Source organism: Dreissena polymorpha, chromosome 9 (genome assembly GCF_020536995.1).
Source record: "Dreissena polymorpha isolate Duluth1 chromosome 9, UMN_Dpol_1.0, whole genome shotgun sequence".
Classification (NCBI taxonomy): Eukaryota; Metazoa; Mollusca; class Bivalvia; order Myida; family Dreissenidae; genus Dreissena; species Dreissena polymorpha.
The window spans coordinates 82,869,591-82,894,769 of NC_068363.1; the positions used below are offsets into that span (position 1 = coordinate 82,869,591).

Below are 25,179 nucleotides of genomic sequence, written 5' to 3' on the forward strand. Positions count from 1 at the left end.
TCGTCCCAACTGTCGTCAATCTAATCTTATTAGGTAGGAGTGCTGGACACACTCCGGGTCCCAACATTATGCAGCCTCAGCGCGGAGGTAACTCACTACCTTGGAAAAACACAAATACACACACTGGGTGCAGCCTAGGCGCGTATTGACTCAAACAAGGCAACAAACTCAAGTCGGGCACAATCATTTAAAATGTACATATTGAATACGAAATTCTAACAGAAATTACACAACCACCTAAGTGTACATACCATGTTTGATATTTCGTTCGATTGTTAGATTTCAGCATATACATGTATAAGGTCATTTCGCTATTAGTTAATCCATATGTTCGTGGGCGAACTCGGATAGTCAAGTGCTCATACGATTGAGCTCACATGGTCCGGCTATGTGCTCATACCTACTTTCGAGAATCATCATGAAGGTATTGCCATACTTAATGAACAAGAATGTGACCCGCCTCCCAGTTTCGCTTAATGGGTCAAGTTACCCACGGGTACTACTTCCCCGTACCCCTAAACTTTTTTTCGTACCAAAAATGTTTCGTACGCAAATTTTTTTCGTACCAAATTTTTTTTCGTACCCAAAATTTTCGTACCCAAATTTTTTATCTAACCCAAATGTTCGTATCAACATACACAATTGTGGTGATATAGATAAACTTAAATTGATGTTTTATATCCATCCTCTTCAAAAGCATCGTCACACCAGTACTGCCAGTACTTTGATTATTAATGGATTTATAGCGAGTTAAACACGAGAAATAAACATTTTATGTTTTACCCCCGCGCGGTTAACCTTGTCGTAACTTTGTCACTTGACCAGTAGCTATCGATTAGAGTACATCGAAGCGCCGATGTTATACATTTTGATGTACCCACTAACGTCTTTTTTTCTAATTTTACTTTTATTTCTCGGCCGATTTTGACAAATTATATATCATTAGAAAGCCTACGTTTCGTAGTTTTCAGATATATAAATATATATGAAGTTTTACTTCTAATTTGGGCAGCCCGGCGAGTTATAACTTTAACTTTTGCAAATATCATACCGTTTTAGAATCTTTATTTACGGTAAACATGGTCGTACTTTATACAGATTTGTAGCGTTTATATATGTAGTTGAGTTTTTAAAAATACATCTTGCTTAGGAGAATAGAATTTTGTTCTAGAAACATACCCTCTTGATATTTTTCGGGTTTGCATATTTGAAATAAAATGGGTGTCAAAACATTCATCGTTTGTTGTTTATTTTCAAAGAGGTTATTATGTTTAATTATATAAAAGGTTATTTACCTTAAATTATCAATTATTAATTAAGATTATTTAAAGATTCTTGAAAATCCCGGCCGAAAAATATCAAGAGGGTCCGCTGTAACGCTGTCTCGTAATAAAATTAACACCCTGTCTGTGTTATAAACAAGAGCTGAAATCGTTAATTTATTAAGCTTTATTAATAATTAGCTAAATTGATATGTTTCGTGAACAAAATATTTCAATATATTCCATAAAAAATATAATAATCATGACAAAGGAAATTAAATGGCCGGTATCTAAACAAAAGCATAATCGCCAAGACCGTAGCATCAGTTCTCTGCGTTAGGACCGCGCGATACTTTCGAACGCCTTCATTCCTTACTTAATTTCATTTTTAAAACCTTTTTTTTCTATCGTATACAGAATTCTATTCTCCTAAGCAAGATGTAATTTTTAAAACTGAACTCCAAATATAAACGCTACAAATCGGTATAAAGTACGAACATGTCAACCGTAAATATAGACTCTAAAACGGTGTGATATTTGCAAAAGTCAAAGTTATTACTCGCCGGGCTGCCCAAATCAGAAGATCATAATATATATTTACAGGCCCGTACCCAGGCACTGGGCCCAGGGTCCGCCCCCCAGCTGGCTGTCGAGTTATGATTTTTGTATAATGGGCCTACTGCAAAAAAATCACATGACAGGGCCCACATAAAACTTCCCCACAATACAAATGATCAGATGTGTTTTATTGTCCCTGATTCACAAGTGGATTAGCGCTAATTTACTCGACAGTGGAGATAAGCCCCGAGGCTATGTTTTCTTATCACCTTGTACACACATCGATGACTGACAAATAACCAAAATAGTATTTTCTTCATCATTTCAAACCCCCTCTAGAGCAATACTTTATGATACAATACTGTGAAAACTGTGTTGTAGATGATAAACATTTTATTATCAATTTACTTCGAAATGTTAGAGGAGGTTTGATTTTAAAGAGAAAATACTAGCAGGTTATATGTCAGTGACTGACATATAACCATAATAGTATTTTCTCTTTGAAATCAAACCACCTCTATAGTCATACTTTATGTTACATTTCTTAATAAAGGTTTTTGTGTTCAAAATGTTGCTTTCCCTTCTTCATAAAACATCATACATTTCTGAAATCTAAAGTTTTAACTATGCGTGTGAATTTCACACCAATGGTTAAAGCTTTAGACTTCAGCAAGGTGCTGATTTACTTGTTATATTCCATAAATTTGAAGCACAAAACAGTGCCTTATAAAAAATCTAGTCGGGAGGGGCATCCCCTTCCGCAGCCTCACCCTTTGGGCCTCCCCAGTCAAAATTTCCTGTGTACGGCCCTGATTTATATATCTGAAAACTACGTAACGTAGGCTTTCTAATGATATATATGAACTCTAAGATTGCCAACATAAACCTACAGACGCATACGCGGAGATATGATTGAAACATTCAAGATTCTGAATAATAAATATGATTAATTATAACCCGGATGAACTTTTCAGCAAAAGAAGTGATATAACGTCAGACAGAACAAGAGGACATGAACGGGAGCTAGTCAACTCGTACCTAAGTCAACTCGTACCTTCGGTCAACTCGTACCCGATTTGGTCAACTCGTACCCGATTTTTGGTCAACTCGTACCCCCACTAGTCAACTCGTACCCGAATTGGTCAACACGTATCCTCCTAAAAATTATTTATATATATCAAAGACGTGAAATATGTTTTTGTATATGTTTTTGATATGAATATAGATAAAGGTTATAAAAAAAATGTTTTTTATCAAAAGTAGACAAGTTCATTATTTTTCATACGTGTATAATTATAAAGGACGTGTTTGTCGGCGTTTTGTGTGATAAAATGTTGACTAATGACACCTTTATGACAACAGGACCGTCGGCGATTTGTTAAACAATTTGTTTGTCGTGCATCTAAAATGACACGCGCGGTAGTTGTCGGCATTTTCTGTGATAAAATGTTTGATTGTAAACACCGCATGATGACTTAACCAATTAAAGGTATGATCCACTTTGAAGTTAAAGGAGTATGTTTTTCTCACTTTTATATGAGTAAATCCCCAAATTACTATATAAAGGCTTTGCAGATTGGCTTTAATCATTAATATCTTGAAACTAAATACGGACTCTGTGTTTCGTGTCTTGTACTTAATTTCATTTATTGTTTATCGTGGATTATAATTTAAAAGTGTTTTGTTTAATTAATCTGCTTCATCATGGATGAGGGAGATAGGGACTGTGTTTGTGTTGTTTGTGGACATATCGTTTCCGATGAGTGTAAGGCCATTATGTGCGATGAATGTGATAGATGGCAACACAGATACTGTAAATCTGGTAAGTAATCCCTTCATATTTTTGTTAATAACTTTCATTCGAGAAACGGACCTCTATAGAAGCGTACACTGAGAAATACAAACCTTTTTTTCGGCGTAAGCTGTTTTAAGCCAGCTTTTCACCCTGACTTGACCTTTGTAAGTATCCAATAATATTCAGATAAAATTTCCCGCGGCTAGGTACGAATGAATACACTTCATTTATTCCATTGGCTGATTTGAGTATAACACCAGAACATTGGAAACATATCCGCGTCTTTGTAACACTGTTTTACTGCATGAAACAATTTTATCTCTAATGAAAAGGCTCAATAGATAGAACAGTTTTACAATCAATTTTCGACATAAATACAGTTTGTGCGTTCATCTTTTATTTTCAGAGAATTACCAGCGCAAAAGCGTTTATACTAAAGGCTATATTCTCATATTTAGTACTTACTTGCATTGCATTTCAACCCGCGAAAGTCAGAGTTTATATACAGTTCATCACCGGAGTTCGCAGAAGGGGTTGCGACCTTTTCATTGAAGGACAAAATTGGAATCTATGCTATTTTTGTCTGATGGAGTAAATAGTTCGTTTAGTCGCTTAATCAATATTTTAGGCACAGCTGTTGCCTTGGTCGAGTACAGTTGGCGTAAACAAGCCGTCGTTTCAGCAGCAGAATTGTTACCTAACTTTAATGCATTGCATTCCAATCCGCAAGGTATCAAGGTCAGTTTGCGGTCAGTTGCAGAAATCTTTATATAAACGCCGTCTCGTAAACGTTGTGCACTTGAAGTCTGTTTTGATCAGAAAGATACTAAATAAAGATATTCGGCAATATTATTGTGGTATGCCAATCATCGATTTTTAATATGTTTTCAACATTTGCATGATAAGGACCAATTTTGATAAAATTAATTAGAAATATTTATCCATTTTGACCAGTTTATTAAGCATGAGCACAATAATTCACTATACTATAATTATGCAATTAAATAAGATTCGAGTATTGCCGGCTGACCTATATGCACTCGTTTATTTTCATGTTTCTTGTGTTTTTCTATTCTGTAAATATAGACATCTGAGTAAAAATATCACATAAAGCAAAATAAGCCACGAAATCTGGCGCAACACCCCGTAATTGATTTGCTTGTGATGTAGCTAAGAACTGCGCAGAAAAAAGGCATCCGCTACTTTTTATCTCATAGAGATAACTTTTGATCGTTCATATACATCGACCACAATCAACGCCGTATATCTTTTTGAAAGATATTTCTTGTTATAACTGATGGTATTTACATCTGTATAACATATAGCGTCAGTACATACGTATATACGGTATCGGGTCCGCGACGTTTGTGAACGTTGGCAGCATCGGCTTTGTGGAACTGGTTAGTTTAATTTAATTTGTCAATTGTATATAATAAAAACATCTCAATAAAATATAACTATTCTGTTTTTATTATTTTATCATTATTACTAGCTATAATCATTTATAATAAACTATTTGGAACTGGTGAGTATGTAAAGTCTAAATTATAATGTACACAATATAAAGTGCATCATTTATTATTTTATATATAAGCTGTATATATTAAATTTATAAATTATTTGTACATTAATATGTGTATTATAATCATTAAGATTATAAGATTTTGAGTGTAACTTCTTGCGTTGTTTATGGTTCTTTCATTCAGCAATATATAACCACCGTCTGTCGGATTATCTAATTTATTGTAATCTTGTCGATCCCCGCATAGGCAAATAAATTTAAAATTCATATAAACATCATATAATCTCAATAAAAACATCATCAATATGCAATTTTCTAAACTGATCAACTTCCAATAATTCTCGCGTATATTTCGCTGTGTGAAGTAGCAACTGGCCTTTATTGATCAATGTCGATTAATTAAGAGATTAAAGAGATAACGGTCTGTGTTAATTGATTGATTGAGTGTCGTATTAACCTAATATAGTTAACATTGAGAACAATTACTAAATCATATAGAAATTAATTATGTAGAATATGATGAAGATTAGGTAAATTACGATATTAACGACCCGTGTCACGTAGGTGTTAATAAGTATTTTAGGTGTTGATTAATTGATTAAATCATGGACTCAATTGACATGACGCCTTATCAGTGATCGCTCCGCCCACTTAGTCACGTGGCTCAGCGGGAAGAAACCTAGACAAGCTAACACCAAAATGGCTTCTTTGCCTATAGACTGCATATAGATTTACGCGATATTCCGGATGATTGTATGGACTTGTTTAACACCATATTACACTTGTAAAGAGGTTGATGCCATTTAGTTATTCTGCAAGTGCAAAAAATATACGATTAAAGAGAACATCAGCTATTTATAACGTGTAAATCGGTACATTAAACACGCTCTCAAACGCTTGCGCGCTTACCGAAATCGAACCCGTTATTACGTGTAATGGTGGTATTTGCAATAAATTAACACTTCACCGGTATTTACCCGTGTTATTAACAAAATTATTACCGAAACATTCCCCCCTATCCGTGTATTTGACACGAAATAACGCTTTATAACTGGGAATTCGGTGAAGTTTTACGCGCTTTCTGACGCCGGGTGGGTACCTCAATCTCACATGTTATTGCGTATAAAAGGGATATAAATCATATTAAACATTGCTTATGGGACATTTATCAATCACTATAATTGAAAGTGCAAGACAGCACAATAAGTTTGGTCATTGTCATATATAAAGTAGCACTGTATGAATGGGAATTCAGTAAAGCTACCTGTATCAGACGCTGGCGCAGGTACCGACTTCTCCCAAGTTCGGCATTTATTGGTTATATTAGTAATAATAAATCTTATTATGTGGCATTTATCGATTCGATTCTATTTAAATAGAAACATATAATCGTTTTCACTTGTTTCTGACACACACAAAACTCGATTTATAACGATGAATTCGTTAAGTTACGCAAAGTTGGTACCAATCTTCTCTATCATTCTACAAGCACACGTGATATAATTCATACTTAATGATGCGTAGTTATTTCTAACATAATTTAACATAACATTTCCAGTTTTTTAAATGCTCAATAAGGGTGATCTCGGTAATTCTGCACATTGAAGCTTCCACTTGCTCTTGTCAAGACCGCATTTCCGCGTTTGAAATGTTATATATTTAATTTATCTAACTTTTGGATACCGAATGTCAGAGCTACATAAAACCTATTCACACCGTTTTTGCCTTATTTCATTTCCGCTTTTTTTTCGAACAAATCAAACGAAACTCGTTGAAAAAAATGAGAGAACTAGGCATTCGATCTCAAAGGTGGATTAAAAGCGTTCATTGGTGACATCACATGTCTGCACATGTGTAGATACCGTTATTAATATAATATATCACGTGTCACCTTCTAATAACATGTATAATGGCAATAAAGTGCATTACTATCAGAGTAATAAAACACAGCACAAATTAGGCTTCATGCTGGGTTTTATTTCTCTTTAAGTAATGCAGATGAACCTCGCTTCTGTATATTAATGACCTAGTAACTGATAAAATTATTTAAAAAAAAACGTGAAATATTAAACGTGAAATATTATGTGATAATCAGATCGATAACATTTACTATTTAAATCTGCTAGTATATCCGACAAAAATATATTATAATTGTCTTTGACAGTGTTGACGTTCAGTTGTTCGTGGTGACGACCGCATGCATTTATACATCTCTTACACTTCTTAAGATCTTTTTTTCGGCTTTGGAAACGATATAAATTAAATGTCAGCAACTAATCTTTCAGGATATCGATTGTCCGAGTTGCATAGTCCCCATTGACACCGTTAAACCATTTTTAATCATTTTTTAAAGAGGAAAACAAAAGAAACTCGTTGGAATAAAAGTGAACCTAAACATGTAGCTTGTCTAGAAAATGGCGGACAGGTCGTTGCTAACGAGTGCGCCCGATTAATCGATCGCTGATTGGTGGATCAATTCTAGTGGGCGGAGCGATCATAGATAAGGCGTCATGTCAATTTTCAGACGAACCATAATTCAAGGCATATATAACAACAACAACAACAACAACATTTATTAACTAATACACAAGTGTAACGACATGGATGATAATTATTTTGCAATTTGGTAATATTTATAAAAATCATGCAATGGAAGAAGTTAACAAATATTTTACTGATTCATACCGTAAGATTTTTTCTTTTAACATCGATAATGATAGTTGTTAATAAATATATATTTTGAAAGATAAATGATTTCTATATATTCCTTAGATAATATAATCTTTGTATATTGGACATATTAATAAGAATATAATAATTCTTATTAATATATATATATATACTTAGGTAATTACTTTAATTAGTCATATCGTACCCTGGTAAAAAAACCCATACAATTTATGTTAGTCTATGCCAAAATATAACTTTATTTGGTCAACTTGTACCTGCAATAAACATAAAAAACATCAAATGCATGCAAACACCCATCGCAATTTGTTTCCATAAAAACAAATATTAAAAAGGTACGAGTTGACCAATCTGAAAAATGACTAAAGTACGATTTGACCAAATCGGGTACGAGTTGACTAGGGTACGAGTTGACTTAGGTACGAGTTGACTGGAAACCACATGAACAAATGTAATTTATGAAAAGGGCGCGATTAAATATCAAAAAGCACGCATTTAGTTTCAGAACAGATGACATTTGAAATAGTTTACCACCTAGTGTAGTTAATGCGCAATCAGTAAGAGCTTTTGAAAGTAGACTCGACCGATTCTGGAATGATGAAGAGATCAAGTATAATTACAAGCCAACAGTCGTTACGGGGCTGAACATCCATTATATTGACGAAAACGAAGAGCTGGTGTCACAGGAGTAAATCCCTTCTACCAGAATCTACTATGTAGACTAACTATGTATGTATATATATTGTCAAAATCGGCCGAGAAATGAAAGTATAATTTATAAAAAGACGTGAGTACGAACATCAAAATGTATAACCTCGGCGCTTCGATGTACTCTAATCGATAGCTACCGGTCATGTGCCAAAGTATCGACAAGCTATTTGCCGATACGGTCCCCTTTCATATCCGTCTCATCTAGAGTCCGTGCCCACGTGCTAAATCGTCCAATCGTCACGGATGAATGATTTCATCGTGAGCTTGCATAGAATGTAATCAAATGATCGTATGTAAAATTTTAAATCAAAATCTTTACTCATTACTGAGATATTCAAGTTTGAAAAGTGATGCGTTAAAAAGTCCCCAAGTGTAGGCCTACATCCATTTTAAGGTTTCGCGCCGTACTTGATATCAAAGGGCGGTTACTCTACTGATTCATCCTCGTTTTGAACCCGGTTAGATGTCGGCCATTTTGATTATGTCTACCAGCACGTAAAAAACGGCATGAAAATATGGTTTCTATATGAAGTGAGAAATATCGAAAATTTGGTATCGAGAATCATACTTTCCGCACTTTACATTAACCTTCTTTCCTGTATTATATGCGTATTACGTAGTACATGGTGAGATTCGAGGCACGCTTTGTCGTGCTTAAACCAGATTTTTCGGGTCTTTAGTATAGGTGTTCATAGTCGTACATAATTAAAAGAAGATTCTGAAAATATTGAAATACCCCGTGCCATTAAAAGTGTGTCAACATTTGACAAGGAAATTGTATCGACGTAGCAATCACCTGCAGCAGTTACAACGCTGCAATTCTAACAGCCCCACCATGCCGACGGCAAGCCGAGCACGAGTGTATGCTGATGTAAACAATCACCGTCCTCGTGAATATTGGGACTATGAGTCTCACGTTGTGGAATGGGGGTAAGACATTTTTCACAGGCAACAGTGGTCATTGCACATAAAAGAGCCCATTCATTAAATTTTCAAAAAAAAACGCAACCATTGAACATTTTGTTCCTTCTCTCCAAATGCCTGGCTCCTCTAGAAAATCTACACACTTGACAACAAGGAGTCCTGGGTAACACCAGCCAAATTTTAGAAATTGCAGCAAAAGTTTTAACCAAGCATTTGGGATAGTCCAACTTGTTGATGCTCACAAATATTAAGCTACTTTTTGTCCCCTACGGGTTTCACCGGAGCGAACTAATGGTTTGCGCTCTGTGATTCTGTCACACTTTTCTGGATCCTATCTCTATCTTTAAATACTGCTGGACTCCCCTTGCGGGTATTAGTATCAGGTGCGCATGTCAGTGCAAGATAAAAGTGGTTTAAAAGCATTAAAAGGGAGACTTCAAAGCATGAAAGTGAGATGAAGAAAAAGTGTGATAGTGTTTAACAAGATGAAACGTATTCATAGGTTAAAAGTTGTTAAAAACACTGTTTTGTGCATTCAGGGACGACTGGGGAGTAGAGTAGGGCTAAGGCAACACTTAAACCAGACATTCCCAAAAGTGTCGGATCGTCGGACCTGACTGTCGTTTTAAAGACAGGTCCGATTGAAAATGCCATGTTGCCGGTCCGAATGTCCGGGAAATAATTCAAGAAGAAAAGTTGATTTATTTTATAGAATTCGTTCCAGTGTGCGATCATTTGAGAACGAATATTCCTGGGCATTCCGGAAATTTGCGCTTGGTAACAATTTCGTCCGGTCTTTTATTGATCGATTTCTAATTGGTTAGCAGCTGGCGAAGAATGAACGGTAACTGACGAAACCTCTTCGCTACTTTCTGAAAAATCTTACGATTCTGCGAAATGCTGCTAATGTCCGCCATCTTGAAATTTTAAGTGATCGATTTATAGCAATGTTAAGCACTGCAGTAACATATTGTAAAGCTAAATGTTAACCGAATTATATATTGATTACATAATTGCTAGGTTACTGGTTACTCGTTTACATTTTCTACATTCAAACGATATTTATAAAGCACATTTTATTTTATGTGCAAAACATGTACATGATTTCGGACTGTGGTATTCGGATACAGTATGACTCGTTAATTTTAATTTATTTTCGACGTTCTTTATAACTTTTTTATAGAATGACGATACACATGCGGTGATACGGAGTGTATGGTTTATAATATTTCGCATTGTAGTCACCAGAAATTGCAACTAGAAATACTACAAAAAAGTACAATAAGCTAGGTCACGGGGGTGTCCCTCATAGGGACTCGGCCCTAAATCCCCGTTGGGGTCCTGCGGTCCCAGACCCCTAGTTTAATTTTCCGGATTTCAAATTTGGGTCAACTGACACTCCTGGAATTAAGAAAACAAATATGTAACCATACAACTTATCGACTTAGGAAAACAACCGACACTTAGTATTAATGGAGCATCTGATTTGTTGCTGAACGACAATACACTTAACTTCGCAAATATATAAATACAATATATATGTTTGTACATTGATGTTTCGGTCCTATGAATCCCAGTCCGGTCCTGCAAGTTATCTAAGACTACCGGACCGGATGTCCTGTGGACTAAAAATACTTTTGGGAATGTCTGTTAAACCCCTCTAGGTCTGACTGCTGTACAATTGAGGCAGGTAGGCTGTTCCAAAGCACTACAGTGTAAGGAAAAAAGGAATATTTAAAGTATTTGGCTGCGATAACTTTAAAAGTTCTTCATATTTTTTTCATCAAACTTGAAACCTGGACAGATGGCAATATGGATATTATGCACGTCATTTCATTTTGTTCCTACATCAAGAATTCTGGTTGCTTTGGCAACAAATAGACTAGAAATACTGCTGAAAATGGTGGATCCTTCAAACTTTTCTGGATCCTGCGATAACTTTAAAAGTTCTTTATATTTTTTCATGAAATTTGAAACATGGATAGATGGCAATATGGACATTATGCACGTCATTTCATTTTCTTCCTACGTCAGAAATTCTGGTCGCTATGGCAACAAATACATATAATAAAAAAAATCTGACAATGGTAGGGGACATATATTGCTTGGCAATAGTCTTGTTATGTAATATATGGAGCGTACAACCGGAGAAGGACCAAAACAATGGTGGAACTCAACTTACATCAATTTTTTTTAAATCATTAATTATTAAGACACATAAAATGCACTCAATTGTAATACTAATTGATAAAGTTATTTTGTTCACATATCCCGGCATTATTACAAATAGCTACTTCTAATATACATTTTCACATTATGTAGAGATTTCACCCCAAAAATGGGGGTGAAATGTCTAGGGAGGAAACGTCTTGGGAATGTCTGCCAACCGAAGGTTTTCCTTCTTTGTCTATTTTGTTGCGCAAGGATTTTCCCAAAATGGCTAGAAAATACCCAGAACATGCACTTAAAAACAATTTCAATTCTGTAACTTATAATCATGTTTGTTATGCTTAATTGTTCACAATTTCATGGTTCAGTGCGCTATTTTTCCCAATTTCATGGTTTATCACGCTAATTTTCCCAATTCAAATGGCACAGGCTGTAACAAATAAAAGCAAAAAAAAATCACTGACGTTTCACCGTAATGCCTTCTTCTGATTGGTTCATATTTAAATCAGTTTCATGACATGGCGACAGGTCAGTGATTGTTTTTCGATTTAAGCAGAAGTTTAACTGAAGAATTTATGCCTTTCTAACGTCAATTCGAAGATATTTGAGATAAAAATGGACTCCTGAACTACCGTAATCGGTTGTGTATAACGCGCATTTGTGTATAACGCGCATCAACTTTTTGAAGCAAAAAATCGGGAAAAAAAGTTTTTGATGCAAAAAAACTGGGAAAAATTCGGTTCCATACTCCATGGGCTAACAGAAAATCGTTTTATTTACATTGCCGGTCTCGCGCGTTATTTCGAGCGTCTATGCGATATAGATGGTAAGGTTACATTACACAAATATATTTGTGTTTGACAATTTGCAAAATATTCTTTCCAGAATATGCGCGGTCCTGAAAAGGACCTTTGTTGTTGTCTTTGATCGTCTTTATAAGGGTCGTCCGTCTATGTCCGAAACGTCAATATTGTGACTGACAATTAAAAAATTCTGACAATTCAAAGACAATTTCAAGATTCTTTCTCTGTCGATCGCAGTGCTATTCAAGATACGGTAAGTCTAATGACAATTTTTATAATGATTAAAAATGGCAAATGTGCAGTTTTTATTCATGTTGAAGAGTGTTGTTTATTGCTCATTCAGTTGCTCAGTATAATTGACAGGTGACTTTAACGACTCAAACTTCTCAACACCATTACTGACATTACACGCGATAATTAAACAGTGGAGGTGTGATGCCGTCTGCCGGTTCGCATGTTTTGATAATAGCCCAGCTACACAAAACTTGACAGGTGACTCAAATCTTGACAAGACGTATGAAAACGTGTGAACAAACACAACATCAATTTTATTAACACATTTGAAAAGCAATAAAAATAATCATCAATATCGGGGGAGGCCTTGCCGACATACTATTGTAAATCGACAAGTGCCCCAATTAAATTGTGTAACCCTAGTACAGTAGGGTATAATATTGTGGGAATAAACAATAAAATTTAAATAAAAATGGCTTCCTTGTTTTTCATTATCTCCTTCAAATTTATTTGATTTCGATGCTCTGTACGTACCTGAAAAAGATAGAAAATATTAATTTTAACTTTATAACGTTTGTTAATCTATATTCAGATCGTAAATATAATACAATTATTAACATAGTGACAGTTAAATCGACTGGGAACAGAATGGTCCGAGTTACCGTAACTGGGTAACTGACAGGGAAACAATGTTTTGGCATGCCTGTTGTTGTGCATAACGCGCATCAAGTTTTTTAAATCAAATTTGGGGGTAAAAAAGTGCGCCTTATACACAACCGATTACGGTAAATCATTATGAGTTGGTAATGTTATTTTGCAATTTTACGCAAATTGATGAAAATTTAAACTTTCTGATGTTCACCACATAATTGACTTTTCCCCGATAAGACGTTCCAAAGAATTTAGCCCACATAAAAAGTATCTCTAAATTCTTTGCGCATCTTATAAATAAGACTAGCATATGGGACTGCTTGTTGCAAGTCTAGAATTAGACAGAGACATATATTTGTTTTTATACATTGCTGTATTAGAGCACTTGCCTTGGTATTTATACAATGTACTGCGCATTATGTCATTCAGAAATTTACTTTAAATTTAAATTTAAAAGCAATGTAATTTCAACAACTCCAAGACAAAATCAGTCTTTTCATTTATTTACTATGCGATTTAACTTTATGATTTTCGTGAAACATAGCCCTGAGGCACATCAGATAAGAATAGTGGTTGATATGTCACTCATGCTTGACTAAAATCATGTCATTATCAGTCACGAAATTCTGGGGTTTTGTGATAGTTGGTTGGCTTCGTTATACTTAACATACTAATTGGTTCCTACGGTGTACTCCTCCACAATAAAATGTTTTCCAGATTCCGGATGTACCCTACGCGACCCGTGATTGTTGCATAACTCGCGGAGTCAAGGCGGGCATTTTGCTTTTTTAGTGGAAAATCACCGCGACTTCACTAGATTCGTCACTCCGACATCGCGCGAGAGCAAGATAATCTTCGCGCTGAATCCCCTCAATGTTGTGGTGATTCGCTGCGATTTGCCGCAATTCGCCGTGATCGCAGTGGATATCGGTGACAACGATGACTCGCCAATTCATGCATAGAAACTGAATCGTATCGATAACTGTATACATGTACATAACGCTTCTAATGATCACAATAAACCGATAATCCAACATAAAAAAAATAATCTTAAACATTTATGTCGGTAAATATGTTTGAAAATATCATTAACACAACCATATGACTATGATATTTTTCAGAAGTCTAAAGAGTACAGCGCATAATGTTGGACACAGCTTTCATTGGACGAGCGAATTTAAATTTAAATTGAATGCAATACGAACTTACAAAAACGTTTTATAGCGTCCTACGCATTCATGTAAAAAAACGTTTTCCTCCTGGAAATTGTGCTATTAATGCATAATATTATCAAAACATGTTTTCGACACGTAAAGCGTTGTAACAAATTAATATACAATTCAAAATACATATACCATAAGTATAAATATTCCGTTAAATTCCCAAATTAGAATAATAATTTTAAATCCGAAAGACACTTCCGATGCGTAGCGCAGAGAACATTGAATTCTGTTGATTTCGGTTAAATGTTTCTTTGGTATTTTTTAAAACAGTTATATCGCCAACAATTAGATATTTTTCTTTTAGTCATTTTAAATCAAACCCGCCGTATCCGTATCGGTACTGATAGAAGTAAAACATAATACCTTGACTTGTATAGTTTTGTTGTTGTGAGAGACCATCTGAGTAAACGCCGAAAAATATATACAAACTGTTATTTTTTGTCAATGCCCTTTGATCCATTATGGCACTTAATTGGCAGCGCCATCCTGTTGTTTCTGTGATTGTCACATCTTTTCACAGTTTGAACACGTACAAAGAGTGCCAATTAGACACTAGAACAAACACTATCACTCGCTGGACAATACACAATAAATAATCAAATGTTGAGGGTTTTTTTTGTTTTGGGCGTGAAAACCCAGATAAATGCATGTACATTATACATCATCATCAAATTTATTGAACTCTGCGAACGCTAAGTGCTACGTTATTATACTTGTTTTTTTTTCAGCAAAACAAACACAATGTTTAATGGCTTTAATATATAGGCAATGATGTAATAACAACATATTTATATAACACGATGTCATAATAACATGTACTTAAAAATAGAACAGTAATATATTTTCGATTTCCGGCTTATCAAGCATTGTGAATGTATGTACAACGCTCGGAAAGTAACGCGAGTAACACGAGTTATCGGCATTGGAGCCTGAAACAGAAAATAAATAAGTATAGCATAATTTAGTCCAAATAATTTGACGTAATCTACCGATTACATTTAACCTTTAAATGAAAGTGTTACTTAAACAATTGTCCGTGTCTTAAGGCGCGAATATTTTGCTAAATACTGTTAACAAAAGGGCTACACGTTAAAATTCTTAATGAAATGCAAAAATAAATATTAACATAATAATGTCAATAAACGGTAAGATCAAAGTTTAAATGGAAAACTTATATCATATTTATCGTAAATTACCAAATTATTAGTTTCGTCTAAATATAATACCATGTATAGAGAAACAATGTATTTATAACCGACCAATGACGAACCACTATGCAACTTTCAATTTACACAGTGCTACGCTACATGTACCTGTATATGGCAACAATATGGAATTTGAACAGTAGTAGTGTATTCGGGTCTGGAATATAATTGATGTAAGTTTTAATAAACATTCTGCTAATGCAATAAGTTATTATTGCAATGTATAATGTAAGTGTATACATATCTATGTTTGATGTAATGTAGGGTAACTCTTAACGTAAATCGCTTTAAAAGGTGAACAACGGCGGTTTGCGGTGATTCGCGCTGATTGCGTAACAGCGAGATACAACGCGCGATGGTCACCCTGGAGTCGCTGAGACATCACCCAAGTTTTCATGTTGCTCGGAAACACCGCGATTTGTCACGTTGCATCGATTGCGGTGATGCGAGAATCGCGGCAAAAATCACGGGTCGCGTAGTGTAATCCATATGCAGTGTTCTGCAGAGAAAGAATTAAGAAGGGGACATTTGTGCCCTTAGGTAAAAAAAATAGGGGACATTCTTAAAATCAGTGAGACGCCAAAGGCATAAGTGTTTTAAACAACAAGTATACCTTTTATTCATTAATCACTGAAAGTTTGTTTTAGTTACTGTTTGTAATTGAATTAATTTTTTTTTTACTGTTAACTATCAACTATGGTAACTATTAAATATCATAACTGTTATAAATGACACACACCCGCTTCCTTTGCAAAAATCTTTCTTTTTTTCACCCTCCGTTCCTGGAGCACTGCAACAAAGTCAAACTCTTTCAATGGTCCCCCCTCAATCTTTATGCTCAAAATATCATCCATTTTCAAAGACGAGAGTCTATTCCTTGCTAGGGGGGGCTTACTTGCTCCTTATCTGTAGTAGTTTCTTTCGAACTACTCAACAATTTACTAAAAAAACTTAAAATTGTTCGAGGCTTTGTGTTCTTTGGTGACAACATTTTTGGAAATCTTCATATGTATAATTAAGATTTTAAGAATGTCCCCTATTTTTTTTACCTAAGGGCACAAATGTCCCCTTCTTAATTCTTTCTCCGCAGAACACTGCATATTTATTACATCCGGAATCTGGAAACCATAGGTATGCCGTTATGACACAAGCGTTTTCATTCGCCACCAAATGAGTGAAAATCGTATCATTCAATCAATACTGGACTAACAAAGCGGTCGCTGAGCAACGAGCACCTGCCAGAGCAGGAAATCCGCTATTCTAAGAAATTTTTAATGTGTAAGAATCGGTTTCCGGTTCGCACTCAAGTCAAATCGGCCGCGAAAAAATTCTCACCAGTTATTATTTTTACCCGACAAATGCATTTTTTGCGCGACAAAATTGCAGAATCGCGGCCTCGGCAGAACACTGCATATGAAAATTTTGCAATTTGATGCAGTATAACATAAAGCATTTTAACCATTTATGACTGAGTCAATTACACACATGTCAACTGTAAATGTTTTAACAGGGTTGTCATTATTAACCGATTGCTGATTGAATTCATCTGTTAAAATCGCCAGAAAATCGGTTGTTTTTCCCGAATCTTTATAATTGCAATCGGCAGTTTTGATCACTCAAACCGACAATAATTGATGAGGAATAAGCGTAGTATAGTAGAGCGACGCCCAGTCATTCAGTCAGTCCATTAACTCCGCCTAAGAACTACTGTTTTCAATGAATTTTGCAGCGAGTGGCCAATATTGATTTTAAGCATAGGTGCGTTTACGCACCTATGCTTATGGTATATACCACATTTCGGAAATCCACATCGATCGGTTGCCCTTTATGAAGCCTTACCTGATCAAAAATCAGACGAAATATCTATTTAATTTAGTATATGGTCATTCTTACAATTTTTTTTTGGAAACGTTTTTCTAACATTTTCTTCCAAGAATATTGCTGACACCGTTTTTAGTGAATTTTTCTAAGACCGTTTTATGTCAAAAAATCTTCTTATAACCTAAAACAAATTTCGTTCGTAAAACAATTCTATCTGCATTATAAATCTCAATCTCCTACGCAGTGGCCTCCCTTATACTAGAAGTTACTGACCGGGCGAAGCAAGGGAAGTAACTGCTGTGAGGAGTTTCTATAAAAATCTGCATCCAGAAATCTGTATTCAGAACTCAATCTGTTGTGCACGTCTGCATCTAACGCTTACCACAAGTTTTACGACAAATTCTTGACGCAGACGAATAGGGTAGCGTCTATTTTCATTTGTGAAAACAATAGTTCGATACAGATCTGTCCGTGCTTAAATTTTGAAAGGCTTGGGTAATTATTTTTCATAAGCGTTTCAAACACTGATGTAAATGGAAAGATTATCTATTTAAATAGTCGGTAATTGTTTGAAATTATTGATTTGAGAAATTCGCGGATGGCGTTATCGAACTACATTATACCACGTGACGCCATTCTTCCCTGTATCTTGCACCTATGCTTTTAACGCCATCGGCGCTCTCGTTCCAGCTGTCAATCAAATTCTTCTTGGTAAGCACGTCAACCAATCAGCGCTCAGGCAGCCGAATACACGCCGACCCCACGTGAAACTGTATCAAATAGCTGTACATTTCACAGATTATTACTGACCGCAGCTCAACGAATGTAGCACTGTAGAGCGTAATTAACTAGTTTTTTTAGTGAGAGAAAAGGTTTCCACATATTAAAAAATGCTCTTCGATTTTCTACCAAAATAAAAGATATTAGCGACCTCTGCCCTACAAAGTTGTTATTCAGCATCTAAATGTTAAAGTCCACGCTTTCCCCGAGGAAGAATGACGTGACGTTATACATGAAGTCTAATTATGGCATGATTTTATCTGTACATGAAAAACATGAGAAATGTGTCTCTGTTGCTAGAATTGTCTAAATTTTCCGTGAATAATGAAATCTGATAACGATTTTGGATAACACATTTAAGTATACGCATTTGAAAATACATCAATTAAATAATGCATTTTGATATACAAATGGTCATAACGCATAATGCAATAAGTAGGTAAATAACGTGTTTTGAGATTGCCAAACTATGCATACATATAGGTCTACATGCATGAATGACCTGACAAGTTATATCACGATCTGGAATGAAAAGTACTCCGTAAAATTTAAAGAAAGACGCGTTTTTATTCACTTTCACTTTCTCAAACTTTTCTGAAAGGAGGTACATGTAACAGTTTAGATTGAGTCGTTGATTTGTCGTAATTACTAAATATAAACGGTTCGCAATGCTCTCAAATCGCGTCACGTGATTCACGCATGTTCAATTGGAATTCCCCAATCCCACAATTCAATATGTATATGCACTTGCGTTCAATGGCGGACGACATTCATCGTCAATATTGGCCATAATTTAGTTTTGAAAAAAAGAAATCGTAAAAATACTGGATTATCGGGTAATGGATAGAATTGGAACATGCAATGATCTAATCAATATAACATGTTTTTAAATTGTACAGTATACTAAAAATGTGAAAATCTTAAAATTGTCTTTTCTTTGTAGACCTCATTTTATCTTTTTATGCTCTGAGAATAGCAGTATTTTGTCCCTAAAATGTCAAGTATTCGTTTGCTTCGCCCCCTGACCCCCCTACCAGGGCCTTGCCCTGGACCTTGACCCCCGGCCGAATTGGTTACTATTCCAAAATAATCCTTTGTTTACAATCGTAATGACAACCCTGTTTTAAGGAATTCTTAAATGAGTTGAAATTAGCTTACTGCATTTACTAAAATAGTTTGAAATCGAAAGCATTCTTTAATAAGATTTAATTGTTTATTTAAAGGGGCCTTTTCACGTTTGGGTAAATTGACAAAATTGAAAAAAGTTGTTTCAGATTCGCAAATTTTTGTTTATGTTATGATATTTGTGAGGAAACAGTAATACTGAACATTAATCATGCTCTACAATAATCATTATATGCATCTTTTGATGATTTAAAAACCTGAAAATTATAAAGCCTTGCAACGCGAAACAAATTAATAATTTGGAGAGTTCGGTTTTTGACGTTATATTTTGTGAAACTACGAAGATTGCTTTTATTAAGTATAAATTACACCTGGCTTTGTATCAGGAAGGATGGCCGAGTGGTCTAAGTGGTAGACTTTTGACTCCAGGACTATAGGGGTCAGTGGTTCAAGTCCTGCTGAGGGTTACCTTTTTTATGCTCCCCCAAAATTTTTTGGGGGAGCATATAGTCGCCACTTCGTCTGTCCGTACGTGTGTCCGTCTGTCCGTGCACAATTTTTGTCCGGGCTATTTCTAAGCAATTAATGACCGGAATTCAATGAAACTTTATGGAAAGCTTTACTACCAAGAGGAGATGTGCATATTATCAGCCGGTTTTGGTCGGATGATTTTTCACAGAGTTAAGGCCCTTTAAAATTTTCCATTAAATGTACATATAGTGCAATTCTTGTCCAGTCTATTTCTCGGCAACTAATGACTGGAATTCAATGAAACTTTATGGGAATCTATTACCAAGAGGACATGTGCATATTATCAGCGGGTTCTAGTCAGATGATTTTTAGCTCATCTATTTTTTGAAAAAAATTATGAGCTATTGTCATCACCTTGGCGTCGGCGTCCGGTTAAGTTTTGCGTTTAGGTCCACTTTTCTCATAAAGTATCAATGCTATTGCATTCAAACTTGGTACACTTTCTTACTATCATGAGGGGACTGGGCAGTCAAAGTTAGATAACTCTGGCGTGCATTTTGACAGAATTATGTGCCCTTTTTATAAATTGAAAATTTGGGTTAAGTTTTGTGTTTAGGTCCATTTTATTCCTTAAGTTTCAAAGCTATTGCTTTCATACTTGCAACACTTACTAACTACCATAAGGGGACTGTGCAGGCAAAGTTATGTAACTCTGACTGGCATTTTGACAGAATAATGTGCCCTTTTTATACTTAGAAAATTGAAAATTTGGTAAAGTTTTGTGTTTTGGTCCACTTTACCCCTAAAGTATCATAGATATTGCTTTCATACTTGAAACACTCGCAAACTATCATAAGGGGACAAGTTGCATAACTCTGGTGGTCTTTTTTACGGAATTATGGCCCTTTTTTGACTTAGTAAGGCCAAAAAAAAAAAAAGTCTTGGTTCAGGGAACCCGACCGACCCTATTTTTTGCCCCCGACCCTAACGATTTTTTTGGTCCATGGAAAAAAATCTGATGAAGAAAATGCTAAAATCTCGTAAAATTTCATTGAAAACAGCCACCAATTAAACCTGGATTGGTTTTCTATATTTTTCTCTTTGTTTCAATGAAAATGTTCGCAATTTGAACAGTGAACAATAACCGGTCTGCACGTGTATACGAGACATCGCTTGACCTTATTGTTATTGAAGTGCGCATGCTAGCTGGCCAATCAACATTGAGCTCGCTTACACATGAAATGACGTTGTTAAATGAAATGTTAAAATGGGTGGAGCTATGGAGTAATATTCGGTCATTCATGCGCAGACACTGTGCACTTTGAATACACAGTTAATATTGTCGTCTGCAAACAAAATAGCGGCCGGTCGCAAATGTCGTATTATTATAGATTAAAAATGAAAAGAAGCGTGACAATATTTTAATTATTTCCAAGCTGTCTATTGATCTGAATTTAAAAGTGATAATTAAATAATTAGTTCTATGTCGATGATGTTACAACTTTCTGCCAATTTCCGATCGAAATGAAAAGATGATAATTAATTAATTTGTTTGTTTTACTCGCACACTATGCTAACTGACAGCAGCGTATTTTAATCAAATAAAAATGTGAAAAACACGCGCGGTTTAATTTTAATTAACATTTCAAATTTTTAACACATAGGAAGAGTCCTTCATCTACACTACTATAAAAATGGAAGTAACCACTTTGTCTCTAAAGTCGCTAACATGGCGTCTTTAACCTTAAAGCGTTGTTGGACGAAAAAGAGTCATAACAAAAAAAAATAATTAAAACACAAAACACTAGAACATTCAAAGAGTCATGGAAACTTGACAACAATTGGCTTCGCTTTGATAATGAATCAAAATCAATGTACTGTGACGCCCTTAGCCTGTACAAACCAATAGCAACATTCAAATTTATGTACACTGCTCACTTCCTGTGCGATGCGCTCAAACCCATTGCCATTTTATCAAAAAATGTACCAGAAGAAAGACTTGTGCTATTCTGAGGTTACCCTCCTTTTGACAGCCACTATTCAGACTCTTGAGCACCTGTCGGAGACTAGGTCAGGTCTCATGATGAAAAAAATTCTGAAGGTCACACCCCAAACACCAGAGACTCATAAAGATGGCTTGTTCACTTTTGAATATGAAGGTCACACTATCACAGACAGACAAAGAAAAAATGGTTGGCTAAAAGAAATTTTGGGCCAGCGCTAGCCCTGAAGAAGTGCATAAAGAGCTAGGAATATTGAATAATATACAACGACTAAATACCACATGTGCAATATTAATCATTTGGTCAGTGTTTAAAAAATCATGGGTGCATTAACTGACCCTTTTTCACCCTGAAATCAGTCGACTGGTAAAAAAAAAAAAAAAAAAAAAAAAAAGAAAAAACCTACCTACCCTCCTACATTTTTCTGGCCTTGTTTCCTGAACCAAGACTTTTTTTTTTTTTTTGCCTAACTTTGAATATATGGTTAAATTTTGTGCTTAGATCCACTTTACTTCTAAAGTATCAAGGCTATTGATTTCAAACTTCAAATACTTTCATGCTATCATGAGGGTACTGTACCTGGCAAGTTGAATTTTACCTTGACCTTTGAATGACCTTGACTCTCAAGGTCAAATTATTAAATTTTGCTAAAATTGCCATAACTTCTTTATTTATGATTAGATTTGATTGATACTTTGACAAAACAACTCTTACCTGACAAACCACAATATACTATTTTATATATATATATATTTTTTTTTGTATTATTTTATTTTTGAAATACCGTCCAACCATCCCACCCAAGAATCCCCCCCCCCCCCCAAAAAAAAAAAATAATTTGTTTTTGCATTTTTTTTTGCATTCATTTTTGGAGGATAAAGTAATAAATGACGACACTCCCACACTATACACCCCCTCCACTCCACCCCTCCCTACTTTGTGATTGAAATTGAGATAGGTCCCTTCACCTTTAAAAAGAAAAATAGATGAGCGGTCTGCACCCGCAAGGCGGTGCTCTTGTTTCACAGAGTTATGACCCTTTGAAATTTTCAATTAACTGTACATATAGTGCAATTCTTGTCCGGGTTATTTCTCAGCAACTAATGACCGGAATTCCATGAAACTTTATGGGAAGCTTCACTACCAAAAGGAGATGTGCATATTATCAGCCAGTTATGGTCCGATGATTTTTTACAGACTTATGGCCCTTTGAAATGAACATTTAGTGCAATTCTTGTCCGGGCTATTTCTCCCCAACTACTGACTGGAATTCAATGAAGCTTTATGGGAAGCTTAACTACCTTGAGGAGATGCGCATGTTATTTGTGGCCTCTGGTTAGATGATTTATTTAGAGAGTTATGGCCCTTTGAATAACATTGATATATTTTTTAATTAAGTTGCATTCATTACGTTAATACACCAGTATTAAAATCAGTTTTGGGGCGTTAACCGGAATGATGGTGGTTGTTCTGTTGGTTTTTATCATAGGTTGAATCTCACCTGGCTTGAAAAAAGAGTTGCTAAAATGATAAAAATACAAAGATCACTACACAATAATGGGAACATTTTTCTATGGTGTACATGAAGGTTTTATGTGAAAACCATCAGCAAAGAATGACTTTTAAAACAGGCACCTTGTCTGGAGAAAATAAAAAAAAACAATAAAAACTAGAAATGGCGCGGCAGAGGCCGACGCGTATCCCCACGCCGAATGTTTGACCTAGGTGTGCCCCAGGGTTGGTAATGGGGCCATGCATAGCTGAGATTGACCGTATTGTCATAAGAGAAGTTCATCATCAATTAGAAGTGAATTGGTGTAGAAATGAAGAAGTTATAGTAAAAGGCAATTTTGGGTGGGTGTGACATATGTGGGCAGGGCGCCCCAGGGATGGTAATTGTGCCATGCATAGTTGAGATTGACCGTATTGTCATAAGAGAAGTTCAGTATCAATTTGAAGTGAATCTGTGTAGAAATGAAGAAATTATAGTAAAAGGCAATTTTGGGCGGGTGTGGTCTATGTGGGCGGGGCCCCAGGGTTGGTAATGGGGCCATGCATAGTTGAGATTAACCGTATTGTCATAAGAGAGGTTCAGTATCAATTTGAAGTGAATCGGTGTAGAAATGAAGAAATTATAGTAAAAGGCAATTTTGGGTGGGTGTGGTCTATGTGGGCGGGGCGCCCCAGGGTTGGTAATGGGGCCATGCATAGTTGAGATTGACTGTATTGTCATAAGAGAAGTTCAATATCAATTTGAAGTGAATCGGTGTAGAAATGAAGAAATTATAGTAAAGGCAATTTTGGGTGGGTGTGGTCTATGTGGGCGGGGCCCCAGGGTTGGTTATGGGGCCATGCATAGTTGAGATTGACCCTAATGTCATAAGAGAAGTTCAGTATCAATTTGAAGTGAATCCGTGTAGAAATAAAAAAATTATAGTAAATGGAATTTTTTGGTGGGTGTGGCCTATGTGGGCGGGCGCCCCAGGGTTGGGATTGGGGCCATGCATAGTTGAGATTGACCCTAATGTCATAACAAAAGTTCAGTCTCAATTTGAAGTGAATCCGTGTAGAAATGAAAAAATTATAGTAAATGGAAATTTTTGGTGGGTGTGGCCTATGTGGGCGGGGTGCCCCAGGGTTGGGAATGGGGCCATGCATGGTTGAGATTGACCGTATTGTCATAAGAGGGGTCCAGTATCAATTTGAAGTGAATCGGTGTAGAAATAAAGAAGTAAATGTAAAATAACCTAAAAAAATGAGTGATAATTTCTGACGCGGCCCCACCCCAACCGCTATAACTTTTGACCCAGGGGTCAGATCAAAATTCCAAATAGTGCAGGGTCGCACATATGCTCATAGCTACCATGTGTGTAAGTTTCAAGGTTCTAGTGCTTTAAGTGTAGGAGGAGATAGTGGCCAGGACGGACGGACAGACAGACGGACGGACGGACGGCGGAGATAACCACAATATCCCCACCTTTTTTTCAAAAAGCGTGGGGATAAAAATAAAAAATCGACCTACCCTACCTAGAAATTTTTTTCTATGTTACCCAAACCACAACATTTTTGTTTAGGCCTTATCAATTTTAAAGTATTTGCGAGCAAAAAATCAAATACACCAAAATCCCAATATTGAAAATAAATATTTACGACACAAATTTTCCTTATTTCAGGTTTTTTGGCGCATATTCAGGGCTTCCCCTGGCTCAAAAATTTCTTTAGCCAAAATCATCT

At 35.7% G+C, this 25,179-nt stretch overlaps 1 protein-coding gene across 3 annotated transcripts in view; it reads left to right on the top strand.

Moving 5' to 3' along the window:
* The first annotated feature begins 8,970 nt into the window (after positions 1-8,970).
* LOC127843995 (casein kinase II subunit alpha) overlaps positions 8,971-25,179 on the top strand; it is a 163,667-nt gene continuing 147,458 nt past the window's right edge. For 2 of the 3 annotated variants that reach the window (XM_052373955.1, XM_052373957.1), the window contains exon 1: positions 8,971-9,466. In XM_052373955.1, coding sequence (XP_052229915.1) covers positions 9,372-9,466 — 95 coding nt within the window. In that variant the 5' untranslated portion in view covers positions 8,971-9,371. The remainder of the gene's footprint in view (positions 9,467-25,179) is intronic. The other variant, XM_052373956.1, reaches the window with a different exon arrangement.